Here is a 25,797-nt window from a genome sequence, read left to right as displayed (position 1 = left end):
AACCCTCCCCCCTAGTACACTACCCTCTTGGAAAAATAAAAGAAAAATTCTTTTATTATTTTACAATCCCTCCCCCCACATCCACTCCACTATGCAGCCTTTGCTCTGCACTCCTGTCAGGACAAAAATACCTAATCACATACCCCTTTTAAACTATTTTCTCCCTCATCTGTTTCAATGCAGTATACATTATTGAACTCATCTTTCTCAGTCTCCCCAAGGTCAGTCTTGTTTTACAACAGTGGTACCATGCGGTATTTGTCCTTTTGTGACTGAGATACCTCACTCAGCATAATGTCCTCCAGGGTCACCCATTTTGAATAATATTGCATGAGTTCCTTGTTTTTCAGTGCAGCGTAGTATTCCATTGTGTGAATATTTAATATACCACAGCTTCTCTATCCATTCGTTTGTTGATGGGCACTTAGGCTGTTTCCAACTCCTTACTATTGTGAACAAAGCCGCGATAAACATGGATGTGCATCTATCTGCTTGGATGTCAGTTATGGTCTCTTTAGGGTATATTCCGAGTAGTGGAATTGCTGGGTCAAATGGTATCTCTATTTGCAACTTTTTGAGAAAGCGCCACACCGTCTTCCACCGTGTTGCTCTGGCTCAAGTCTTTATCAGCCTGCCGCGTAGCCTAATACACAAGAACATCGCCATTACGAACCACTAGAACCTTCCTACTGGGAAAGTCCCTCACGTCACTGGCCCATTCACAAACGCAACTCCATCCCCACTCACCAGTGTCTTCCCTCTCCCCCTACTCCCTTTCCTGGCACCACTGCCTCTAACCTCTTATAAAATGGCCCCAGGGGAGGGGGGGAAAGGCAAAAACAGACCAACATGCAGGTCTCCGTGCTGCACCGGGGTGTCCTGTGTACTGACTGGGCTGGACGCAGCAGATGAGAATGATCGATACATAAGTCCTTCTGTGTAGGGGGTCTTTCTGATTAAAGTATCCTCTGGCGGAATTTGTTGGACAAAAGCCAGACGGTGTGCAAATTGATTTTACCGCATCAGCCTGTTGCCGGTCTTTAAAACATCTTAAGAAAGGGTGAAAGAACTAGTGGCTTCCTTTGGCACATTTCAATCCAGAATCTTCCATCACTTCACACACACTCTCACATGATAAAGGTAAGCATTTCAGAGGCTCCAGAGTAGCAGATCATTTGCTCCAGTGTTACTTGTGTAGGCTAAGCAAAGACGCTAGCCCCCTAGTTATGACGCCCTGCACATAAGTCGTGGACTCTCCCTCTCCAGGCCTGAGGGACAGCCAGATGGCAGGGGTACCTTTCTTAGCTGTCAGTGGTGACCCATCAACATGGGAAGACACAGTTAAGTCTGCACAGACGTGCATGGGCCTCCTCCTCCTCCTCATTACAATACCACCAAGAGACACAGCACAATAAAAGGCAGTTGTCCTTTGAGCTGCACAGCCGGCTCCATGCACTAACTTGGCTCCTAGATGGGGTCCTGATCGCGCAATGGTTAAGTGTTTGGCAACTAACCAAAAGGTCAGTAGTTTGCACCCACGAGCTGCTGATCTGCTCCCTTAAAAATCACACCCATGGAAACAGAGGGGTTCTACCCTGCTCTGTAGAGGGTATGCAGGACGGGAAGGAACTGGATGGTAGGAAGAGTGGCTCTGGGGTTTTCATATCTCAAATGCTAAGATGTTTTACCCAGTAAAATGAACATAAACGTCAGTTCACAGGTCATTCACTGGCTCAATTTTCTCTGTGTGTGTGTGTGAAGTATTTACAGTGAATCCAAATATTTATTCTTAGAAACAAAAGCACCATAAAAAAAAAAAATCTGAAATGCCATAGCCAGATCAGCTGAATTTCAAACCCAGCCTTGTTCTGAAGCCGGCTTGTTTCTAATAAATCGTTTCACAAGCAGACACTGTGTGTGTAATACCAAATAATGATGCCCCGTGAACAATGAACGCTTTTCATGTTCCAACATCTCGGGCCCGCGCCAGCCTTCGACGGGGAACTTAGTCACGGGGGCACCCTGGCACGGCCCGCTACAGAGCTGCGGTCTTATTTCACTTGTGGTCAGCGTGCTGGGGAATTTGAGTTATTAAGTTATTCCACTGCTATCCGGACTATTTTCACAAGGGGGGAAAAAGGCACCACCTTCCCCCTCGTTTCATGTTATTGCATTGGCAAATGACAGCATACCAAATGTTCCCCCCACTTGCAGTCTTGAATTCATCTTTTCAAATTTTCTCACCTTATCCAAAATAACCTCCTAACCACCACCCCCCACAAGCCCCCTTCGGCCCTTTCTCACTTTGGTTATAGAAACTCCAGGCAAGATCGCCCAGTAATAGAAACCTTACACCATCATCCAAAACTTATTACAGCTGCCTTCAGTATCAAATGAAACCTTAGAGAATGTTATTTAAAATGTTTTTTAAAAGTCAGTAGGCCTCATGTTTCGTTTCTCCACATCAGGCTTTGATTTCCTTTGCAACCTAACTCCCCTGCCCTGAAACAACTCAGAGAAGGCGTCCTGAAACATCTTGGAAGGGGTCCCGGATGGCAGCTCTGCCGAGCCACGCTCCCCTTCACAGGCCCTTCGAGAAGCATCATTCCTCGGTGCCTATCATCAGACTCTAAAGAACGGTGACCCGGAAGTGGACAGAAGCATTCTGACTGCTGTTACTGCTTCAGATGAGTCAAAGCAGGGGAAGGTGGCAGCCCAGCAAGGCAACTGGGCAATGAAGACAGTGCCCACTGTGGCCAGGCCTGGCAGGCACAGCTTCAACAGGCCTGTGGGGTAGAAAGCTGTGTCTCCAAACAGAACCTCTTCAGGTTTGGGTCCAACCAACCAACCTCTCAGCTTTGTGGCTTTTTGGCCACAAACCAATGCACAAAAGAACTCATCAATGAATTATCTCTGGATGAAAGAATATAGCCAAGGGCCGGCTCCTCTCTTGTTCTCCTATGTGATAACAAAACTCCCATCTTCTCCACCGTGCAGGATTTACAGTTTTAGGCCCAGTTGTCTTACAGTTTGTTCAAGGCTCAGCTGTTATAGAAAACAGATTTCTCTCCCTTCTTGGGGACCAAAATAAACAGATGGGAAGCCGAAAAGGTGGCCTGCAGCTCACCTCTGCTTTCTGACTGTGGGTTTTCAAACAACACACAGCTCAAGTGTGGCAGGGCGCAGACAGACAGGAACATGAGACTGGATGAGGTTCCTGTGTGGATTCTAGGCTGAAGCAGAGTGGGGTGGCCACCGGGAAGGCTCAGCTCCTGCCGATGGGGCAGCTGGCAGCCCTGCTAAATGAGATCCTACCAAATTAATGCACAGTAAACACAGACCAAAATCCTTAAAACTATGCCGTTTCTCCCCCTCATTCTCTTCCTCACGCTCTCTCTCCTCCTTTTCTAAGAGCTCCAAATGAGTCCACTTTACAAAAGCAAAAGCTTCAGCCTCAAAGCGCCCAAGAGTGAAGGCTGTCATGCTGGAGAAAAACAGACCCTGTTTCGTTCCCAGAAGCAATTATCGAGCACGAGAAAATACCTGAGTGACAAAGAATAAATCTCTGTTAATTGACCAGCGAAACTTTATCGCATGCCAGGCCTCTGCTGGACAGAATAATGTTTGCTCCCAGTAGATCTACGACTTCGACTCTGACAGGGCAGAGGCCATAAAACTTGTCCTCCCGCCCATGGCCTTGGGTCTGCAGGCTCCAAACAGGCAGCCTTGGGATCCGGGGGGAGGCAGGTTCTTAAATGACACCTATAAATTCATCAAGACCAGAGTCTTCAGGTTCTGGGTTCACAGATGTCCTAAGTATTTCTCCCCCGGACTGTAGCAGCATTGGCCACAAAGGGCCACTTTAAGAGCCTCAGTCCCTGGGAGCAAAACAGGAAGAGCCACCATGCCCTTGGCATCCCCGGTGCCAGTCCAGTAACCGTCAGTCCCAGTCAAGGAGCATGGGTAACCTGGCTTGCTCTGCATCCAAACAAAAATAAAAACTTAGTTACCCTCCCTCCAAAAAAAACCAAAAACGGTAGTCTCTTAGCAACTCAGAGGGACTCAATAGAGAAAGAACATTCCACAACTTAGAGGGACTGAAAACAACTGAGAATTCCTTTTCCTAAAAGCCAGCCTGGTTTCCTCCCACCCACCCACCCTTTCTTTCTAAGGAGTAGGTGGTGGTTGCTTTTGTAGCATAAAAAACACACTAAACCAGTTAGCACCAGGCATGGCTATTAACAGGAGGAAGATCAAAGCCCTGTGAAGTCTGAGGAGCCTGATAACCTGCTAAAGACCTCAGCTAATTACAATTAGCAGGGTGAGTTCATTGCTTGTCAAGACTCCGCCTCGTGCTCCCACAGCAGATAGGCAAGAAGCAGTCCAGTTCCAGGGTTGGCTTTCCACAGGCGCTGAGAGCCGCAGGGAAGGTCAGAGTGGGAAAAAGACCCGTGAGGGGCAGAGTCAGGACAGTGTTCAACACTGAACTGTATCCTCCCAAGAAATGCATGGTGAACCTGAACAGCTGATCGGGTGAAAAGGAGGCCTGTACCACGATGGTTCCGTGCCTGGCTGCATACTTTTCAGTCATGAAAAGTTGGCAGTTCAAACTCAACCAGCGCCCCTTTGAGAGAAAAGGCCACACAATCTGTTCCCATAAAGATTGCAGCTCCGAGTTCCTGAAAGGTCGTTCTACTCTGTTTCAAGAGGCCACAGGATAGAAAACCAACACCACGGAAGCACTGGCTGTGCACTGCCTGAGGAACAGGGTGTTTCTTTGACAGGTTAATGGGTCTTCAATCATGCGGGGAAGAAGCATTGTTGGCCATGGTGGCACAGTCATTAAGTGCTCAGTTGTTAGTTTGCTCACAGAGAGAAGCATGGGGCGGGCTACTGGTGTCAAGATCCCACCTTGGAAACTCTTCAGGTAGTCTGACTCAGTGCTCTAGGGTCATTATACGTCAAAATCCACTCAATGCAAACACCATCAGAACAGGGTATGTCTTAAGCCTAAACACTCTGCAGTTATGAAAAGAACTAGCAAGACACAGAAGTAAGAAGTAAGGGGAGGGTTACACGCAGTGTGGAGATTGTCAAGGAATGCCGAGAATGGAGGGAATGGGGCCAGGATATCCCCCCAGAGCTGACAGAGAGAGCCTTCCACTCCAGTCAGTGGAGTCAAACTGCCAGAAGCGAGGATGGTGAGATTTCACCTCTCATACTTTGGACACGTTATCCGAAGAGGCTCGTCTCTACAAAAGGCTGTCAAGCTTGGAAAAGCAGAAGATCAGCTAACGAGAGAAGCTCAGCCTCAATGGGCCGGACTGCCGCAAGGACGGCGGCAGCCCGCTTCGGCACGACAGAGGCCGTGAGGGCGACCCGAGGGTGTTTCATCCTGCTACACAGAAGGTTACGGAGTTTGAGGGGACTCAGCCGCACCCAACAACAAAACTGTGAGGACACAAATTTGTTCAAGCCACTCATTTATGGTATTTCTGCTCCAGTAGCCCTGAGAAATGAAGACAGACGGGAAGGGGCTCTCCGCTTTCCCAAAGCGTCCAGGTGTGCTGGTTGTGGTCTTCTAGAACCGGCGTCCTGGAACAACTTTTTTCTTTAAATTGCATTTCTGGAGAAGACGGATGGAGGCATTTTCTGCCCACCTGTCCACCCCTTTCCCTTAGACACTTGTTGCTTTCTGACTGGGTTCTTCTCACCCCTTTGCTCTGTGGTGGCCCAGACAGCAAGACCTTCAGTCTGGAAACTAAGCCTTGGGAATATCTTACAGATGGGGCTGGCCTTCCAGCTCCCACCCAAGCACACCCATTTCTCCTCAGAGATGGAAAAGCTAGAGACCCAAGTCTGTGCAGGGTGACCAGGAGGGTCTTCTCTCTAGCACTGAAGTCACAGAATGACTTAAGGAGAGACTGCCTTGTGTGAAACAAGAGAAGCAAAACCACCAAGTCCTTTGTCCTTGCTCAATGAGGTGGAGACGCTGAGCAGGGAGCTGGCGGAGGCCCAGGGGCCGCCAAGGCCCGAGCCGAGCATTGCAGGCAGAGCGCCTTCTCTCATGAAGATATTATTTGGCTCAAGACTGAATGGCTTCTACCAGCAGGGTGTCAATTGGGGTTTTGGGCAAATTACAGGGGCAAAGCTTTCTGTTATTTACACCTCAAATGCTTAAGACGCCCCCAGTGCTGAGCCTGTACAAAGCTAAACTGGAACTAAAGACAGCAGTGAGTGCAAAGGGATGCCAGATTTGGGTTTGAAAACGCCTTTTCTTTTTGTTTTGTGAAAAGAAGCCATGGAAGTGGGTACGGTGTGTTACAGGGTAAGGCAGGGACGATGTATCTCCAGAGTCGTGGAAAGCCAGTTTCCTCCATTAGCTAAGTCTATTTATCTTGTCCAGTTTACCAAATGAAAGCTTTTCTCTCCCCTGACACAAAGACCTTGTGCAAGGTCCCTCCCTATATCATGCTCGGGTCTGATGTAAAACTCAGACGTCAGTCTGCCCAGATTCCGTCGTGTGGAGCTGGGGTAAACACAGCTGAGGGCCATCACACCAGGGATCTACACCACAGGCCTCAGCACCCCCATCCCCCAGCCCCCACCGGGGCGCAGCCTTCCTCAGGAACTCAAGATCATCAGCTGGCGTCTGCTGGTTGGAATCCCTTCCCGGGAAGGACATGCTGGAAAAGTTTCAAAAGAGGCAAAATAAGAAAGCTCAGGAATTAAATACTGAACACACTCTTCATAGCAAAGGCTGAGCTCCTAATTAGAACATCTCCCAAATGGTCCATGAGGACAAAGCAAAAATGCAAAGAAAGAAAACACTATAGAGGGGCCTCGCATCAAAGTGTTCTCCACATGAAGTTCCTGACGTTTAAAACGCTCCACTATCACAGAGGTTCCACAAACAGTGTCAATGTGCTCAGTTACTAGGCAGAGCTGGTCAAGAGGCTGGATGTAGGGGCTGGCCCAAGAGGCAGCCCAGAAGAGCCTGGGGTTCTACCTCTGAAATAATTAACCACTGATAATGCAGGGGGGCTCAGATTTGCTCTGACACACATGGGGTCAACCAGAGGTCTGAAGTAGTTAGGCAGCAAGTGGCTTTGTTAACCAAAAGGGACCAGCCAGTCCACCTCTAGAAACCCAAAAAGCACAGCCACGCTGATACAGATACAGTCAAAGTGTGTCAGGACAGTATCTTTTTGTTATTGGAAATCAAAACAGATGAACGCAGCTTAAATGCCAAGCAGTATGGAAAGATATTATAGCGCACTAATGACAAAAGCAGAGAGCTCTGGTGGCCTAGTGACAAGGAGCTGAACTGCTAACCCACAGGCACACAGTTCAAATCCTCCAGCTGCTCCAGGGGAGAAAGATCAACTCCTGTGTGATTTATTGCCTCTGAAAACCTGCTGCAGACTCAGCTAGGAGTTGGAGCCAACTCAACGGTGCCTAACAACAACGAGGACAAAAGCAGGGCCATTGATAAGCATAAAGTAGATCAATATACACTGACATCGAACGAGGTCCTGGCAATATTGTGGAGAGGTTTCAGCAATCTCTACCATCCAAAAAAAGCCTTTCTTCTGAAGGAATTCTAGAAAGATCTCCCAGGCCAATCTTTCAAGATGTCTTGTTTTGTGTTGGGGCTGGTTCAAGTAGAGGTAAAAGCTTTCTGCTCATGTAAACAAACAAAAAATATCTCCCATTAGTACTAAGATCATGGGGAGTGGAGCAATAAGTCCTACTCTTGGAGGTCAACTCAATGAAAAGAAACGTGATTCTTGACCAAAAGAGAGAAGTTTCAGTCGAGTCTTCCAGATCCCAAAAGACTCAACCCAGAACTCCCTTCTCTGCTCCCTGCCCAAACCTGATGGGACTAATGAGAGGTCTCCAGACAATCGCAATCCAATCCTCTTCACTGGACGGTCAGGGATGTTCTCCTAAGCCTATGGTTCTCTTGATTTTTATGAGCCAAAGACTACATCCCAAGGGGCCCAACACACAAACTCGACCAAGAAAATGGGGGCTTCCTTTTGGAAATCAAACACAACTTCCAGAAGATCCTTCCAGAATAAAAGGCACTGTTGTTCTCTTAGACGATAACATTTTTCCTGGTTTGATGGGCAGAATATGTTTGGGCTACGACATAATCTGTTGTTCTGCAGTCACCCGGGAATGGACAGAATTCCTTCAGGCCCTCACAGGGGCAGTCCTTCACATGGAGAGTTTCTGGAAATCTCTATACCTATTTATCATCCTCCTGCTGTGGCAAGCAGGGGGTCTTTGCCATGCAAGGTGAGAACCCCAAGAGGGAAAGCCTGTGTCCTCTCTAGGCCACGCATCGGTCACTCCAACTTTGAAAGTATTCCATAGAGAAGATTAACTGACACCATATGGTACAGCTTCAGCCTCTGCTGGAGCGAGCTGCAGCCCATTCTCGGCTCCAAACCCACGACCACAAGGCTCTCACCAGCTTGTTTCTCTTTTCAGAAGAGAAAGCTGACAAATGTTCTCCCTACAGCAACACTTGGCCATCTCTCTCATGCCCCACCTGTATCTCACCTTGCTGCAGCCCAAGGTAGAACTCACGGTGACCCCACAGCACAGAGGAGAACTGCACCCCCACCCCAGGCTTTCCAACCCTATAATCCCTATAGAAGCTGACTCTCATGTCTTCTCCTTTGAGAAGCTGCTGGGCTCAAACCATCGAACTTTCAGTTAGCAGCTGAACGCTTTAACTACTATGCCATCAGGGCTCTGTAACAGTGTATCAGTCCAGCAGTAACTCTTCAGTTTGCCTTTCCAAATCGACCCTTGTTCCTGAGGCTGAGAGCACACATCTCTATTCTATTCTCAGTTCATTTCTCCTCAACTGAAACTAAACCAAATGTGACAGTGACTAGAGCTGCTGGTGCTCTAAGGGAGGTGAGATCCAGAGACACCCCCAGTCAGAGGATCACTGGAAAGAGGAAGCCAGGTGCGAGCACGTCACAAGATACATTACAGCTGGGGCCTTTCCAGCTATTGGTATGACCACTGACAGAAGCTTCCTGGGCGAACGAGTTGAGAGACATACTCTGCCGCTTACTTCCTTCAGAATCTGTCCTTTGCGAGCCCTGCCAGTGGTTTGGACCCACCAGCCGCTCCTCAGGAAAATGATGGGCAGTCAGCTTCCACGAGGATTCCGGCCATGGGGCAGTTGTCCTACAGCGTCACCGTGACCTAGGACTGACTGGATACAGCAGGATGAGCATTCTGGGTGCTGAGAGAAGGAAAAGGCAGCATAGAATAAGGGAATTATGAGCACAGTGTCGGGGGGGAATGAGGGAAGGTAAGTCGGGAAGGTAAGTCTGGATGGTACAAAAGGTTGACCAGCTCCGCTGCTAAGTGGTTAGAGTACAGCCAGGAGCCCCCAAAATGAAGACCCAGCAACCTCCTTCTCTGGAAGCGAGCTGGGAAAGGCCTGTGCCAAAGACCTCCACTGCTGTTGCAACTTGGCATCGACCAGAAGGCAGCGGGGGTGGGGTTTGGTTTCAAGAACTACCAACCCCTGGGGAGCTCTGGTGGCCTAGTGGCAAGAAGCTGTACTGCAATCCCAGAGGTACATGGTTCAAATCAACCAGATGCTCTGCTGGAGAAGGAGGAGCAATTTCCTCCTGTACCAGTCAGATCTAATTTGATGGTACACACACAAAAGATAATAAAAAAAATAAAATTTAAAAAATTTTAAAACTAGAACTATCAACCCTCAAAATGATGCCTCGTTAAACTCAGCGCATACCAGACACTGAAAGAAATCCTGCTCAGTCCTGCCCATCACCGGGCACTGTGACGGCCATTCGTGGCCAGCCTACGCACAGAGGGCAGGGCAGCAGGCTCCTCGGGTCCCACCCGCACCTGAGCCACCTCCAGGCACAGGAAGGAGACCCTCTCCTTACGGGAGGCTACAAAAACAATTCTCCGTCCTCTTTGCCCACACCACAGGCTCGGTGCCAAAGATCAGACCAGAGATGAAATAAATATTAGCCGCTGTGCAGCCGCCTCGACCAGGCCCCCTGCCAGGATCGAAAGCAATCAATAGGGCTTCCTTCCTCTGCTCTGGGGCAAAGGGCAGGGGATGGCTTGCAGAGAACATGGCAAAAATGCTGGTAACCCAAAGTCCTGACATGCCCCACCCATGCCGGCTCTGCCCACTCCAACCCGAGGGGCTGGCACCACAGCAGAGCAACCTGCTCCGGGCGCCTGGAAGGAGGAACTTCTTACGGGAACCAGGACTATAAAGCAGAACCAATTCTCAAGCCAGTCACATTTGGGCCGATCTGGTCAGTCATTATTTGTTGAAAGCCTAGTTGTGAAATGAGGGAAGTGACCCCTTCTTGGAGCCACCAAAAGCTCATTAAACTATGAGAGGAGTGATGAAACTGGTCCTTCAGAAAGTACAGGACTGACCTGGACTTTATCAGGAATGAGCTGAGTGCAGGAGTCTTAGCCTAGAAGTGCCATGTGACCACCTAAAAATGACAACTCCCACTCATATGAAAAGGCTCTGGTGATTAAGCATTAAGAGGCTAACCAAAAGAGCAGTGGTTCAAATCCACCAGCCTCTTCATGAGAAAAAGATGCGGCAGCCTTGGAAACCCTACAAGGCTGCTCTACCTCTGTCCACCACGATAAAGTCAGAATCAACACCACCATGGGTCAGCATTCACATGGCAGTATTTTTTAAGAATCACTGTCCCTCTGATCACCTCATACTCTCAACAGAAAGAAAGTACATCATTATTCTCGATTAAAGTGTTTCATCGCTGATGACCAGCAGGTTTTCAGAGGCTATAATTTAAGTGGCACAGCTAGTAGATTTGGGCGGACAGTACAGTTTTTCACCACTAGACCACCAGAGCTCCCTTGATTAAATTCTCCACCTCCTAAAACATGCACTGTAAAGCTTAACCTGTGGTTACAATCCTAATCTCTCGTATGTTAATGAGGCAGGATAGGGTGAAGTATGTGTCTTTTGAGATAGAATGTTAACATCTTTTGAAATATAATGGAGACTACACAGGTGAGTGAGGTAAGATGGGAAAGAGGGGGGGGCTATATGAAGACTAGGGCTCTTTTGAGACAAGAATTTTCTTTTAATGTTGACAGAAGCTTTCCCCTGGAGCTGACCCTATGAATGTGGACTCGCATTCTCATAAACAGCAAGAAAACAATTTTATTAAAGTCAATGACTTGTGATCCTTCTGTTACAGCAACACCAAATAAGTAAGAACTTGGTACTGGGGGTGGGGTACCCTAAAAGATACCTCCGATGTAGAAGGGTTTTTGCAACCAGATAATGGGGAGAGGCTGGAAGAGTGCCCAACAGTAAAAGCTTAGATTGCCTTAAAAGTTTGCTGGTACAATCACAGATCTCGGGGACAATTCTGGAGAGGACTCAGAAGAAAGAAGTTACAAAGTTTCTACTGTTTTAGAGAAGACACATAGTATCGGTACAGAATGTTGCCAGAAATGTGAACACAGAATGGTGCTTCTGGTGAAGCTTTCAAAGGAAATGATGAACATGTGATTAGGCCATGGAAGACGGCATAGAGTTTTGAGCAGTGGCAAAAAATCTGTCTGGATTGAGTTCAAATGTTTGGTGTGAAGTAAAACTGTAAGCGATGAACTTGTACCTGCCTACAGTCTCATCCATATTTGATTTAGATGATTCAGAAGATCCAACGTAGAACTTGGAGTGGATTTAAGACTTTGGGGTTGATATGATGGACTGACCGTGTTTGGATATGACAGGGACAGAAACTGGAGGGAGGGCAGCAATAGGCAGTATCTTATGGATGAAATGATATTCCTCAAAAAATGAGTGTAAATCCCCACCTCTATGCTGTAATCTCACTTGAGAATGGGTTGTGTTTGGCACACAGTAAGCGACCCCAATGAGATGGACTGATACAGCGATGGGTTCCAGTGCATCAAGAGATGATGAGGGTGGCACAGGACAGACAGGATTCAAGTCAGCTGTTTAATAGGATCGCTACGAGTTACACTTGACCGGACAGCACCAAACAACAACAACGCATCGTGAGTTAATCTCTTTTGATACAAAAGAACTTGAACAAGTGAGCAGAGAAGAGATGGGGGGGAGGAAAAATGTCAAGTCATGTGAAGGCTACCCAGGAGCAGAAGGGAGGAGACAAGAGCCTTCTTCTTCCAAAGTCCATAAAGGGAATGCTTTCCCTGGAGCTTGGGCTCTACATTCAGACTTCCGGTGCCCTAAACGGAGAGGAAACCATGAAAGCCATCGGCCTGTGGTATTTTTGTTACAGCAGCACTACGTAACTGAGACAATTCCCACTTCCCACAAGAGGCAACTGAGGTCCAGAAGGCTGAAGCCTTTTCCTCGGCCAGAGCTAGCAAAGGACTCGCTTCCCTGCAGAGTGTCCAGAGGAAAGGAGTAGGGGCCTTTAAGGGCCAACTGGAGTAAACTCCAGTTAGGAAGGGCCCCTGGAGCTACAAAGCACAGCAGGGATTTTCTTCCTCCGCAACATTCGCTCCATGGCTCTATGTTCATTGAACAAGGCCCCTTCTGAGGGCACTGGCCATGACTCACTCACTGCCTGGCAGTTCACCTGGATCTGTTCTCAGCAGAGGGCTCTGCCTCCCTCCAGCTGGACTCCACAATGCAAGCACTGGAAGGCAACCAGCGTCAGGGAAGACACACAGAAATAGTGCAGAGAATTGGGCAGGCAGCTCGCGAATCTGAAAGGTTCAGATGGAACTTGGCCTGGAAGGCTGTGTGGACAGGCTCCAAGTATGGGGCCTGGTGAAGCTAAGCACCTGGGAGCCCTGCCTGGAACGTGATGGTCGAGGTGTGCTGGGTCGGAGCCCCTGAACCCTCCTCCAGGTGTAGCTCAAAGGTCATTCTCACTTACAGAATTAGCACATCCATTTTGAAACACAGAGAGAGAGAGACAGAGAGAGAGAGAGAGAGAGAGCGCGAGAGAGAGCAGAAACACAAGTTCCATCCACAATTGTAAGGGAAACCAAGGCCGGGACATGGCCTCATCAAGAGCAGGTGAACAGGGGGACCCCCATTTTTCAGCTTTAGTCATAAATGCACAATCCAGACCAACCACCATGTCTTCATCTATGAAAACACTACATTGTTCAAGCCCAGAAAAGAAGACCCCCCCCAAGTCCTCTTCAGAAAGCATGGTGGAGGGGCTCATGCACCCCAGTCCCACCCTGTCCCTCTCTGCTCTGCTCAACAGCCACACAGCAGCCTTTGTCTTTGCAGGACGGAGCTGCCCCAGTGGTAAACAATTTACGCCATTTCTCCTCCCACTGGGGACCAGCGCCAAAAGCCCAGGGCCAGGTGTCAAGCCCACTGTCAGGCTTATCAGTCAGGACGTGGAGAAAAGCCTCCTCATGCCTCCTCACACACACCTGAGGGTGGGCAGCATCGGGCATTCCAGTCCCAGGCGTCGGGCTGTGTCCCGTCTTGTCCAGGCCCTCAGCACTCGGGGAAATGTGACGAGTTAGAGCAGATTCATGTCACGGGCTCCTCAGCAGCACCGAGCTGGGCAAGTCAGGGCTGGTGGTTCTATCCTGGTGACCCCGCCCAGCTGAGGGGAGGGCGGTACCCAGCTAAGCTCCTCTGCCTTGTCCTGCTCTCGGGCCAGGGGAGGATGGGCTTCTGGAAGGTTCAACTGATAGGGGAGAAGCCATGGCTGGCACTGTTCTCACCTCCATCACAATCTGTTCCCTAAAATATCAGATTCCCAGCAAAAAGCTTTACACCACTCAATGGCATCTGGGGGTACCGAACTCTCAAAAGAAAGAAGAGTTCTAAGTGAAAGGCAAGTGGCCAGTGAGGAAGAGTGGCTGGTGTGTTGAATACTTCAATCTCAGTCTTAACTCCTTCCCCCCCAGTACAGAGCTGCCCGTGAGAGTTAACAACAGCAGCACCTCGTGCAGCTTCCATCGCTGGTCTGCCCCGCAGTAAACACAAAGTGAACGTGGCAGCCTAGAGGGAGGAATTCTACTCCAAGTGCCAAGAAGACCCAGCCTGGGGGCCCACCTGGACAATTCCTTCTCCAATTTCTTGAGTAAATTGCTTCTCTTCCCCAAAGCTTCCCCTTCCCCGTGATAAGGTAATAGTGAGGCCAGTCCTTGGCAAAGGACACCGTGCTTGGAAGAGTAGAAGGTCCTCCAAGAGATAAAGTGACACAGTGAGTGAAGCAATGAGCTCCAACACAGCAAGGACTTGCAGACACGATCAGACAGGGTTTATTCTGTTGTACACAGGCTGCTATTGAAACAGAGCAAACACACCTGGCCCTGAAATAGGATGAAGGTCAGACAGGCGCCACCCTAATGGCCTTCGAGTCTTAGACATCAGGACCTTCCGATTCTAGAGGCCCACAGCCACCTCGCTCTTGGGCAGCTCGAACAATACCATAACCAACAGCAGAAACAATGATGTCCACCACGGTCAATCTCATCTGCCTCAAAGTGGAACTAGGAAGGTTTGTCTAATTGCAATTCTCTGATTAAATCCACTGGGTGCCACTGAAGACAGCTTCTAACTTCCAAAGGAATCTGGGTTTGGAAAGGAAGAAACCAGCATTTGTCGCTGACCAGGAAGATGCCAATGACATGTTTTCACTGTTAACCCAACTGAAATCTCATAAGCTTAATGGTAAATTGGATGAAACCACACAGAGGTTAAATCTATGTCCTAAGTCCAGAAACCTGAATGACCACATTCAGAAAGAGGGTCTTTGCAAGTTAAAGACCCTGAGGTGAGAGCCACCTGGACCGTCTGGGTGGGCTCTCTGTGAAAAGACAAATGGTCTGCGTCCTTCTAAGAGGAAGACAGAAGGGACGTAAGATGCACAGAGCAGAAAGCCATGTAAAGACAGACACCGAGAACCAACAGCCTTCAACAGCTCACTCAGAACCTTCAGAAACAATCAAGCCTTCTGGCACCTTCCTTCTGGACCTCATGCCTCCAGAACTGGAAAACAATGCCATTCTGTTGCAGTAAACCACCTAATTCTGGTCTTTTGTCTTTGCAGCCCTAGGAAATTAAATGCCATCACTAGAATGGAGAGAAGCACCATTCTATCAGTGGTGAGCAAAGGAAGGTTCACTAAGGCCAGAGTAACACGACCAAATCGACTCCAGGCCCCAGGTGTCAGCTGACAAGCCAGCTATCCTTTCCATAATAGCAGGACGCCTTCTACAATCTGTGCCTCTCCGCACACTCACTTCACACAGGAGGGAAGCATTCAGACCACCACTAGAACTCAGAGCTTCAGCTCCCCTCGACGAACTTAACGCAAAGACATCTTGCCTCCTGGAGCCAGCTGTTCTGGGGGAGCGAGTTTTATCATCGCCACAATTACTGAAACACGGGCCTTCACACTCATTTCCCCTTACGAGTAACTGGCTGCAAGTACTGGTGTCAGTTTTAATGAGGATCAAGTCGGGCTCCTAAAAAGGCCTCCCTTAAAGGAAAGCATTTCCCTCCCACACAACAATGGCTGGCTGTTTAATGCCAGAACACCAGAGTGTCACTTAAATTACACGGCTTTTACATGAAAGTGCTGATGGGAATGCTTTCCCAGGGAGGAATTTCAATAAAAAAGACCTCATTTGATGCTTCATCATATCTGAACCACAAATCTGCGTATCATAGCAACAAAAGTAAAACCTCAGAGGATGTGCAAAAGAACAGGACATCAATGTCATTGGGAAAGTGTTTCTGGTTTTCTGTGAGGCTGAGAGGTAGCTGGTCTCACACACGGATGTATTCAGTGGAGACCTGAAGGCCGCCACCGAGGTCTCACCCCAGCATGAATCCTTTTTGTTTCTACCTGTAGATTCTGCCGACCAGCTCGGAAAGTCTACAAGGGTCTCTCCGATGGAATCCGTTCCTTCCTAACGATGAGGGCATCTTCAGGTTGGCAGCTGAGTGCTTAACCACTGGGCCACCAGGCCTCCCCTAAAGCCATTACGAGGGGCTTCGAGCAAAGACAGAGCATCTCACCCCCGTCGCTTACTGAAAACGTCCTCTATGCCACTGACTTCTGGCTCCTCTTTATAAAGACGGTTTGGGGCTTGGAAAATGATTGAAGCTGAGCTTTAATGGATATTCCTAACCAGCATTGTGTCATTATTGGCCCACGTTTCGCTGGGCGGTTGCCCAAGCTTGTGACATAATCAGACCTCTCTCTGCATTACTCCATACACTCCAAGCTCCCTCCACATTACACCGCTGAATCATCTGCTTTTTTCAACAAGACTCATGCCAGGGGATTAACATTAGACAGCGCAATTCCATTATTCAGCAGTCCAGTTGAGATCCCAGCCCTCAACTCTGAGAGAGTTCAGGGCTTCAGAGCAGGCCTGCCAGGAAGCTGATGGAGGCGGGACGAGGGGCTATTGAAGGTTTTACAAAACAACCCGACCCAAACCTGCTGCAAGCAAGAGCTCTGGCCGAGGGGGCCCAGAGATACAGTGTGGTGATTGCCTGGATCAGCTCCAACCAGTCTTAATAAACAGTTGGAGAAGCCGTAAACCCATAGGACTACTAGAGCATAATCATTTTAGTCCTGTTATAAATTATTTAAATGTAAATTAGATATTGAGAACTTGCAGCCAAAAGTCTAACTCTGTTTCCTTACATGGAAACACTTTCAAGTTACATCCAGTTTCCGTGAGGCTCAAAGTGAAATCAACTTCAGGTGCTTTTCAATCAATGGATTTACAGTGTGCATCAGTGCCAAAGAAGCTGAGAAAGTCAACTGAAGGGAACAAGCCACTTCAATAGCACGAGAGGTGTGTGTCACGGCTGTCTCCTTTACTGCACCTACTCTATCTGTATGTGGTGCAAATAAACTCAAGAAGCTGGATGGTATGGAGAAGGACAGAGCGCTGGGAGCGGAGGGAGGCTCACCAGCCGCCTGTGATGAATGGGCTATCCAACCATGCTCCTTGTTCGCTTACACACAACAGAAGTCGAGTCTGTATCCTGGTCACTAAAACGGCACGGACTGAGACTTCATTTCATTATGCTTGATAGAAAATCAAATTGGTTTTCTGCTTCATTTTCAATTAATTTAGCATTTCACTTAACCAAGTCTATGCAACTCGGTTAATCAAGCTTCTGGGAAATTTCTGAACGGAAGTCCAAGTAATTCAACTGTCCATGGGGTCTCTCTCTTCAAAGAGCTTATACTTTAGTGAGAGAGTAGAAATGTTCACACCTGAACTCCCACCAGAGGACATGCATGCATGTGAAGCTGTGGGGAGTGACCGGGGTTACAGACGCACAGTAGGTGGGCATGTTTGTGGAGTCACAGAGGAAGGTATCAGGCAAGATGGCGAGGGCTGAGCTTCGAGATACGTCCAAGGCAAACGTGACACAGACAATGGCAACGTCGTAGAACAGGAACTGGCAGCAGAGGTCAAAGAACAAGAGACCAGCTGTGAGTCCTGGGCTACAGCCGGATGAAAGAAAGATGGCTCCTCCACAGAAAGGCATCTAACCTCCCCATCACTCCTGCAACAAGATGGGCTTAAACCACAAACATATTCAAGGTGGTTTCAGGAGCTTTGGTGGTATGGTGGTTAAGACATTCAGCTGCCAACCAAAATGTCAGCGGTCCAAACCGCAGCTGCATCATGGGAGAAACACATCTGTCTGCTCCCTCTAAGATTACAGCCTCGGAAACTGATGAGCGGTTCCCTTGGGTCCTGTAGGGTCACCAGGAACTGGGAAGGACTTGAGGCCAGTGGGCTTGATTCAGTTAGCACAGTTCTCCAAGGAGAGGCCTGGTCCAGAGGACATCAAGCTGCTAACCCAAATTCCAAGCTTCTCTGGGGACTTCAATCCACCAGCCATGGGAGAGGGACAGGCCATGTTCTCCCGTGCGATTTACCATCTTAGCAACCAGGAGGGGCATCAGCCGTGGGTCACCTCCAACCCAAGGGCAAGGGATTTGAGTTTTTGAGTTTGATAGTTCTACAGGTTATCAATCCACCAGCCACACAGAAAAAGGAACTTTCCTCAAAAGTTACAAACCCCCCATGATAGGCAAGGTTCAGGGAGAAACCAGAGCTTTTAAATCAACAGCCTGAGTGGGGGTCGATGTTGAATAAAAAAGGTGATGTGACTTACGCATGTGGATAAAAGGCCGTTTGTAAGCTCACAGATACAGTTTACTTTCTATGAAGGAAAAAAAAAACACAAACAGACAGACAAGCCATTTGGAGCATCTAAGAATTTCCTTCTCATGGAACTGAGGAGTTCTCTGACTTGAACCTTGTCCCTGTGAGCCCTGGGCCCGGTCACCAGGACACCCTCCCCCGCTCCCTGGCAGCTTACACGATTATCTTGCTTTAGCTAACGCAGTCTTTCTCGTAAAAACATGGTCCTCTGTGACAATCGTGGACCCTCCCCTGCACCTGCCAACGGTTTCTGAGCGGGGAAGCTCAGCATATGTGGCATGTCAGCACACATCATCCCGCATCCTTCCTACCAGATGACGCCTGGGGAGCAGAGGATCTCAGCAAACACGCAAAACTCCACTCATGCGTGGGGACAGAGAGCACCGGCACATGACAGAGGATGCCTTCGTGAATGACAGCTGTGCTGGGAAAGGATGAAGGCGCCCCGCGCTCCCCTAGAACCCTGGAGGAGAAGGCGCCCCCGCGCACGGTCCCACGCCAGCCAAGCGAAGCGGCAACTCACCGACTACGTCCAGGTGGTAGGTGTGGTTGATGGAGCCGTACACGTTCTCCACCACGCATGTGTAGTTGCCCTTGTCCGACGGAACCACGCTCTCCATGATCAGGCTCCAGTGCTGGTTTCGGACCTGAGAAGATCAAGGCAATGGTGTGACTTAACCTGGATCAGGACCACCGGGGCCTCTGCCTTCTCGATCCAGAAAGAACCTGGGGAGGGGCGACGGCCCAGCACCTGCACCTGAATTCCACATTTTCCTCCTAGCAAACACTCGGAGTTTGGACAGAGGAAAATGGTAATCATCACCTCAGTGGATGAGTACCAGGCAGAGGCTGAAACACTCAGATAAGCAGGGGTGTTTCTGTCACTGTCATGGATTGGACAGTCCCTCCAGAAGTGACCATGAGTCCTGAACCTCAGGGCAGGGGGGGCACCACATCTCTCTGCCTCCACCCCCCTTCTCCTGGGACCATCTGGAAATGGCCCTCCTGCTATTGTTTACTGTCACCAATCCAGCCTGACTCGGTGATCAAATGAAGCAAAATGGGGCCCAATCCCTTAGCATCCCCAGACCGTTTTAATCCATCAAGCCTGATGTCAGAAGGAGTAGCCAGGCCTTTCTCCCTGGTTCATCTTAACGTAGACTCTCTACTGAAGCCTGCTCACAACAAGCTGGCACTGACCAATGAGGTGTTGGCTGTGCCATGAGGTGCAATGGCCAGGAATCGAACCTGGGGCTCCCGCATGGAAAGCGAGCATTCCGCCACCACTGAGCTGCCAGTGCTCACAGGACACACACCCTCACAATCCTCAAGTGGCCTGCAATGCAGCACAACCCACCACCAGGTATGCAAGGTGGAGACAGATGGATGAATCTTCACAGGAGCAAACTGCCTCTTACTTCTCCTGCAGTGCAGCTGGTGGGTTTGAACCATGGACCTTTCAGTTCTCAGCCCACCGCATAGTGCACTGCACCACCAGGGCTCCTCCGAACAGACGCTGAAGAGCATATTAGTCCACACTGGGGGCTGTCCTGAAATGCCCTTCCATCTTAACTAATGAAATCTTCACAAGGAGCCCCCGAGGCATGTGCTCTTGGGTGCTTCCCATTTGAGAGCCCTTCATTTTTCACCCCCAAGGCTTTTCGCACCATCTGGACGTCACAAGATGCCCCATCTGGACAGCAGGTCTACCTCTTCCGCCCTTGGGTACAGACTGAGCAGACATTCCATACTCCTCAGAGTCCCAGGATTCCAAACCTGAGTGCTGACTCCCTGGAAAGCTGAAGCTGCGTATCACCCCTCAGCGAGTCCCAGGGACAGTTCACAGGCAAAGCACCTGAAGGCAAGTCCCTGCCTCCACTTCCCCCAGTCAGCTCACCGAGCAGACTCCATCCCCATCCTCCTTCCTCCCCTGAAAACATCCCAGCAAGTCCAGCTCCTCCAGCTTGATAGTCCCTTCCAAGAGGAAAACGCACGGGGCCCTGCTGGTGCAGAGGGTAAAGAATTCGACTGAGAATTGCTAGGTCAACAGTTTAAACCCTGTAACTGCTCTGAGACAGGTTGAGACATGCTGCTGGCAGAGATGAGCTTTCATGACTATGGAATCAGCACCGACTTGCCGCTGACCCTCCAGGAGGTTTCTGGGGGCTCTAGGCACCGTGAGAGGAGATGGCCCATTTTTATCCCTCAGAGCAGCTGGGGGATTCGAACCACCAGAAGAGCCCACTTTGGGGTATGTCTTTGCTGACTCCACCAGCAGAGCTGGTTCAGACTGGTGCAGCCTGGACCTCCACGGGCCGTCGATTCTGTACTGTCAGGTGCCTAGGAGTTAGGTCTCCTGGCTCGCTCCACCGAGTAAGGGCAAAATGCAGATTTCATGCTGAGGGTTTGAGACTTCACTGTTTCCACTCAGATCCAAGCCATTCTTTGAAAGTGTTCCAGATAGGACACGCCTCAGAAATGGAAAGAACCCCATTTCAAGCAGCCAGAGCCCACTAATCTTCCCAATCATCTCAGAAGCATCGGCTAACCTTCTGCACGTCGCCCTGAACACAGCAGGGCTTTCTGTCTTCACCACATTAAACCGCTAACCCGCTCAGAGTCTCAGCACACACAGGGACAATCCTGGAGCCTAAACCAGAGAATGCACTTGGTTATGTCAGGACAGCTGCTGCGTCCACGTCGGATGCCCACATCACAACGACCACATCAATTGGGGGGGGGGCACCAGAGCCACCACACATAGCTACCTCCCTGCCCAGTTCTCCACAAGGCTGGCTGCAGATGGGCATTCCCAAAGCCACATTCAAAGCCAAGATCGCAGTCGTGGCAAGGATGGAGGGGGATCTCGTCTTCTTAGTGAGGTGCAAGCGGAGTCAGGTACATTCTAGAAGCCACGGCCTTTCACTGACCCCCTAAGGGATCAGGGAGAGGCAGGTGTACTGTCCAGCTTGGTGGGACCAGTGGTGAGAAACTGAGCCTCACCACCGCAGGTGAATCGCTTGGTGTCTGAGTGAATCCAATCAAGGGTGTCTGCACCTTATGTCAGTGAAGACTCCCCTTCTGCTTTTGGCTTGTCCATGGACTTGAACAAGACCTCAGTCAAGGTGCTGGGTGTCCTCTGCAGTTCCTGGGGAACACAGTTTACACTTGAATTACTACTCTGAAGCTAAAAGTTGGTGATAAAACCTACGCAGGGACTCTGAAGGCGAACGCCCTGGTGGTCTTCCATCAACATGGCCCCAGGGAACAGACCCGCTTCATAACACACAGGCAGGCCAGGAGTCAGAAGTACCCTGCAGGACCGTGTTTGGCTGAGGGGGTTCTGTGTTGCCACTGAAGAGGGCAGTACCTCCCATGCCACATGGGCACAGGGGTTTCTGAAGCCAATCTAGCTGCTTCATGGCCCAGGGCAGCGTGGATTCTGTCTAAACCCAGCTCCAGCGCCCTCACTGGGGGTCCAGTGCTCCAAGAATTCAGAAGAGGAAAGGGCTGCCCCTTCACTTCCCCACAGGGAGATGGGTCCTCTTAGGGACCCCAGGCCCACCCCAAGCTCTCAAGCAGAGAAGAAACAGGGCAAGAGCCTGGATTTTTCGCTCCCTCCATGAGAGTTTCTTAGCCTCTGTTGAACCAGTCACGTGGAGAATAACATAGGGATGAAGCCACAGACCCTGCAGTCCCCAAGTCACACAATCCAGCATTGAGCCCTGCTGTAAATATTCAGTTCTTTGAGCCCTCGCTCAAATGTCATGCCCATAAGCCCTTAATCGTGGCTGGTGCCTGGCCCTGGCCCCCCGCCAAGCTGTCGATGTCTTTCTTTTGCCTGGATCCAGACCTGGCGCACAGCGTGTTCCAAACGGAGCTGAACCTGAACTGTGCAGGGACAGGAGAAGGGACGCCCTCTGCTCGCTCCCCCAGCACTAAATCCTGGCATCTGCAGCCTGCTCAGTCCATGCCTTCTGTAACCTCAGGCCGCTCCAGTCTCACTGGGGAGCTCACATTCCACTCGGGATCCCTCCTGTGCTCTCCAAATATTTGCAAATATTAATAAGTTAACATTTGAACAATGTTTCTACAAAGAGAAGCACATTCGGCAAACAGGATGTTTTCATCCTTCCAGAGACCTTGGTGCTCAATCAATATGGCCCCACACAGAGCTGGAGGTATCCATGAGGCTCTGACTGGCGGCTGTACCATCCATCCCAAGTTCATGTGTCATGCCATTTTACAAATGCAGGTCCTCAGAAACCCCCAGAGTGGACTGCTAGACTTGTAGAATCTACCACAATATGAATTAGCTGTTACTTAATAGCAAGTTCAGAGACTACAAACAGTAAGAACAGAGATACAAAGTATTCTCTTCAGAGACTCTCTGGTGTCCAGCCCAAAAGTTTGTGGTTTGAATTCACCAGATGCTTCACAGGAGAAAGAAAATCTTCTCTTGTGCAACTCACAGCCTCTGAAAACTTGCTGGAGGGTCTGCTTCATAGCTGACTGGCTCCTACTTAAGGGCATATAACAACATTTCTATAAGAAGAAGGCTTGATGGTGTTGTGGTTGAAGAACTCTGCCATTAACCAAAAGGTCAGTGGTTCAAACTCACCAGCAGTTCTGTGAGAAAAAGATGGGGCAGACAGCTTCTGTAAAGATTTACAGGGGGGATGGGGGAACCCTAATAAAATACAGTTACAGCCTTGGAAACTCTGGGCAGTGTTCCTCCACCCTGCAGGGTCATCTGGTAGCATAGTCCATACAGGGTTCTGCTGCTAATGCAGAAGCTGCAGCTCTCAGGTGGTTCAAATTCACCAGCAGGTCCATGGGAAGAAGATGGACTATATCCTGTGCGATTCATAGCCTTGGAAACCTGCTGGCAGCTCAGTTATGAGTCGGGTCTGACTTGATGGCATTGAGGTGAGCACAGGGTCACTACAGTATAGAGCTGACTTTGACAGCAGTGAGCAGAGGTTTCCATGCTAAGATGTAAGGGGAAACCCCAACGATCCATCCAAAGAAAGAGTAAGATGTCCCTAACACATGTTTGTCGACATTCCTCAGCTTTTCAGGGCCACAATTCTCCCCCCAGCTAGATCAAACGCACCTCAGCTTTCTCCAAAGAGGAAATGCAAATAGTCAATAAACATGATGAAAAGATGAGTAACTTCATTAAGGATCAGAGAAATGCAAATTGAAATAATGAAACATTCTGAATCACTCGCTGATGAACACAAAAAAAGATCCGTGACGTGCAGTACTTTGGAAGGCGGGGGAGAGCGCAGAACTCAAACGGAGGACGAGAACACGAATGTGTAAGTTTGCATGTGTGTGTACATTCAATTCCGTACTGCAAAAAAGCCACTGAGCACACCTGTCCCTCTAAGTGTGTACACACCCCTGAGTTGATAAGCACGTAAGTAAACATAATGAAAACTGGGGGAAAAAGGTACCCAACTGCCCACAAAGTCCTTCATGTGATGGAGTGTTGAGATGACCGTGTTGCTTGGCCTTGTCTCATCTTCACTTTGCACGTTTAAACAACAACAAATCACACATAGAAAACACTGGCAAATACACTGACTGGCTCTGTGGGCAAAATCACAGCAGCAGAGGCACTGAAGGGCTGGACTCCTCACTCCTCGGGGCCAAACTGAAAAGCCTGCAGCTACCAGCTCTATTTCACCCTCACTGTGGCCGGAGCTTGTGGAATTTACCACAATTTTCCATCTGCCAACTCACCGAATTAACAGAGCATAAGCCTTCAAAACTATGTTCACAACAGAGCGTTTTGTAAGTGACATTTCAATACTGACACGAAGCAGATTGGAGCTGATGGCCCGGACGCGCTCACGCGCAGTCCAAACAGCAGATTCCACAAACATTCCACACCCTGGCAACGCACAGAAGGTAACGGGGCAGGTTCTCTGGGAATTCCTGCTCCCTGACTAAATCTCCACTGGAGTGTGATAAACCCCCAGATTCCTCAGGTGACAATGGGGGACAGAGATTTTTTTTTCTGCATGACCTGCAAACACTGAGGTGAGAGATGAGAGGTCAACGATTCAGGCTGCCTGTCACCTGGATGTTTATTTTGCACATTGCAACAAGGATCCGGATGTTTCCAAACACCCAGGGAGCAAATAACATGAGGGATAAAGAGCCAAAGTTGGATGGAAAATTTCACCTGGTACCAAACCCAGGGGTGACCTGCCTGCAAATGACACTGAAGTGATGGCTTGTCCTTCAGTCACCTGTGAATCAGTGACTTGATGTATGCAGAGGACGATCCCACTGGGTGACTTTCGATCACCAGTCTGGTCTTCCAGAGTGCCTCCACGGGGCTCAAACCACAAACCTTTGCCTAGTAGTCGAGCACTTAAACACTGTGCGTTCAGAAACATCCTCATGCAATGACAGGCGTTCCCAAGACTTCCTTCAACTGATTTGTCTACCCTTGGGGGTCAAGGTCTCCAGAAAGGCACCAATCCCTTTGAATGCTGGCCTTCATAGTTTCCCAGTGCAACACAGACCAGTCACCATGAGGATGTATTCAAGCTTGCTTGCCCAGCCCAGCCCCCATCTTCCAGCAGGTTGTGGGGTGAGAGAGCTCCCAATGGCCCCTTCTGGTTGTTTGCACAACCCTCACCAGCTTGTGTCAAAGGCCAGGGCACCTGCCGCTGCTCCTCAGCAACTCCCAGAAGAGGAGGCCAGCACTGTTAATGCTTAAGCTCAACGTCGATAGAAGAAGTTTGCTTTCCAGGAGGTGTCCAGGGCAGAGGGTGGGCCAGCACCAGGAGCAGGAGCTGTTTACGCCTCCACCCAGTAAACAGCTGGAGAGCTTTCCAGAAGGACAGGAAGTGAATGGCAAATGGTGAGTCTCTTCTCTCCGTGGTGCTCCGAGGGCAGGGAACCAACACCCCACACTTTGCAAACTCGGCTCTTCAGAAGTCTGGTCACCCACACCCCGGTGCCCAGCTCCTTAACCCAGTGTGGCTCTGCACAGCACTGTCCAGACTGAGACATGCGTGCTCCAGAGAAGTCATTGCTTCTGTCACGCTCCTCATCCATCATGACAGGGATCTTCTAGAACATGGAGCCACTTTCAAAGAAGACCTGCCTGGTGAGAGCAATAATCTCACAGCCCAACTGCCTGGTGCCCCCACCAGCTCTGCCCCGCACCAGTCACATGATGAGCCCTCGTCTAGCTCTAGTGGAGGAGGGGCCGGGTGACAAGTCCCAAGGAGCTGCTGGCACAGCCCCGACACTGGCAGGTGTTCATGTACACCTGCTTCCTCATCACTCACCGCATGACCTGGGAATGCAGCCGACAGGTCTTGGCTGAGAATCAAAACATCCAAAAACCCTAAATATTTCAGAACCACAGCCTTTTGGCTAGCAGCTGAAGGCCGTAACCATGGCACTACCAGGGCTCCCAGAACATTCAATTCTTGCAGTTGCACTAAAAAGTCAAAGGCAGTCAGTTCAAATACACCAGCTGCTTCATGGCAGAAAGATGGACCATCTCTTCCCATGTGATTT

The 25,797-nt window shown here is 49.6% G+C and overlaps 1 protein-coding gene across 2 annotated transcripts in view; it reads right to left on the bottom strand.

Moving 5' to 3' along the window:
- The window catches only part of FGFR2 (fibroblast growth factor receptor 2), a 127,343-nt gene that overhangs the window by 51,937 nt on the left and 49,609 nt on the right, over positions 1-25,797 (bottom strand). For both annotated transcript variants that reach the window (XM_006879892.1, XM_006879891.1), the window contains one exon: positions 18,770-18,893. In XM_006879892.1, coding sequence (XP_006879954.1) covers positions 18,770-18,893 — 124 coding nt within the window. The remainder of the gene's footprint in view (positions 1-18,769; positions 18,894-25,797) is intronic.

This window comes from Elephantulus edwardii, unplaced genomic scaffold, assembly GCF_000299155.1.
Source record: "Elephantulus edwardii isolate Elephantulus edwardi_28Jun2011 unplaced genomic scaffold, EleEdw1.0 scaffold00006, whole genome shotgun sequence".
NCBI classification, from domain to species: domain Eukaryota; kingdom Metazoa; phylum Chordata; class Mammalia; order Macroscelidea; family Macroscelididae; genus Elephantulus; species Elephantulus edwardii.
This window is presented reverse-complemented; position numbering and strand designations above follow the sequence as displayed.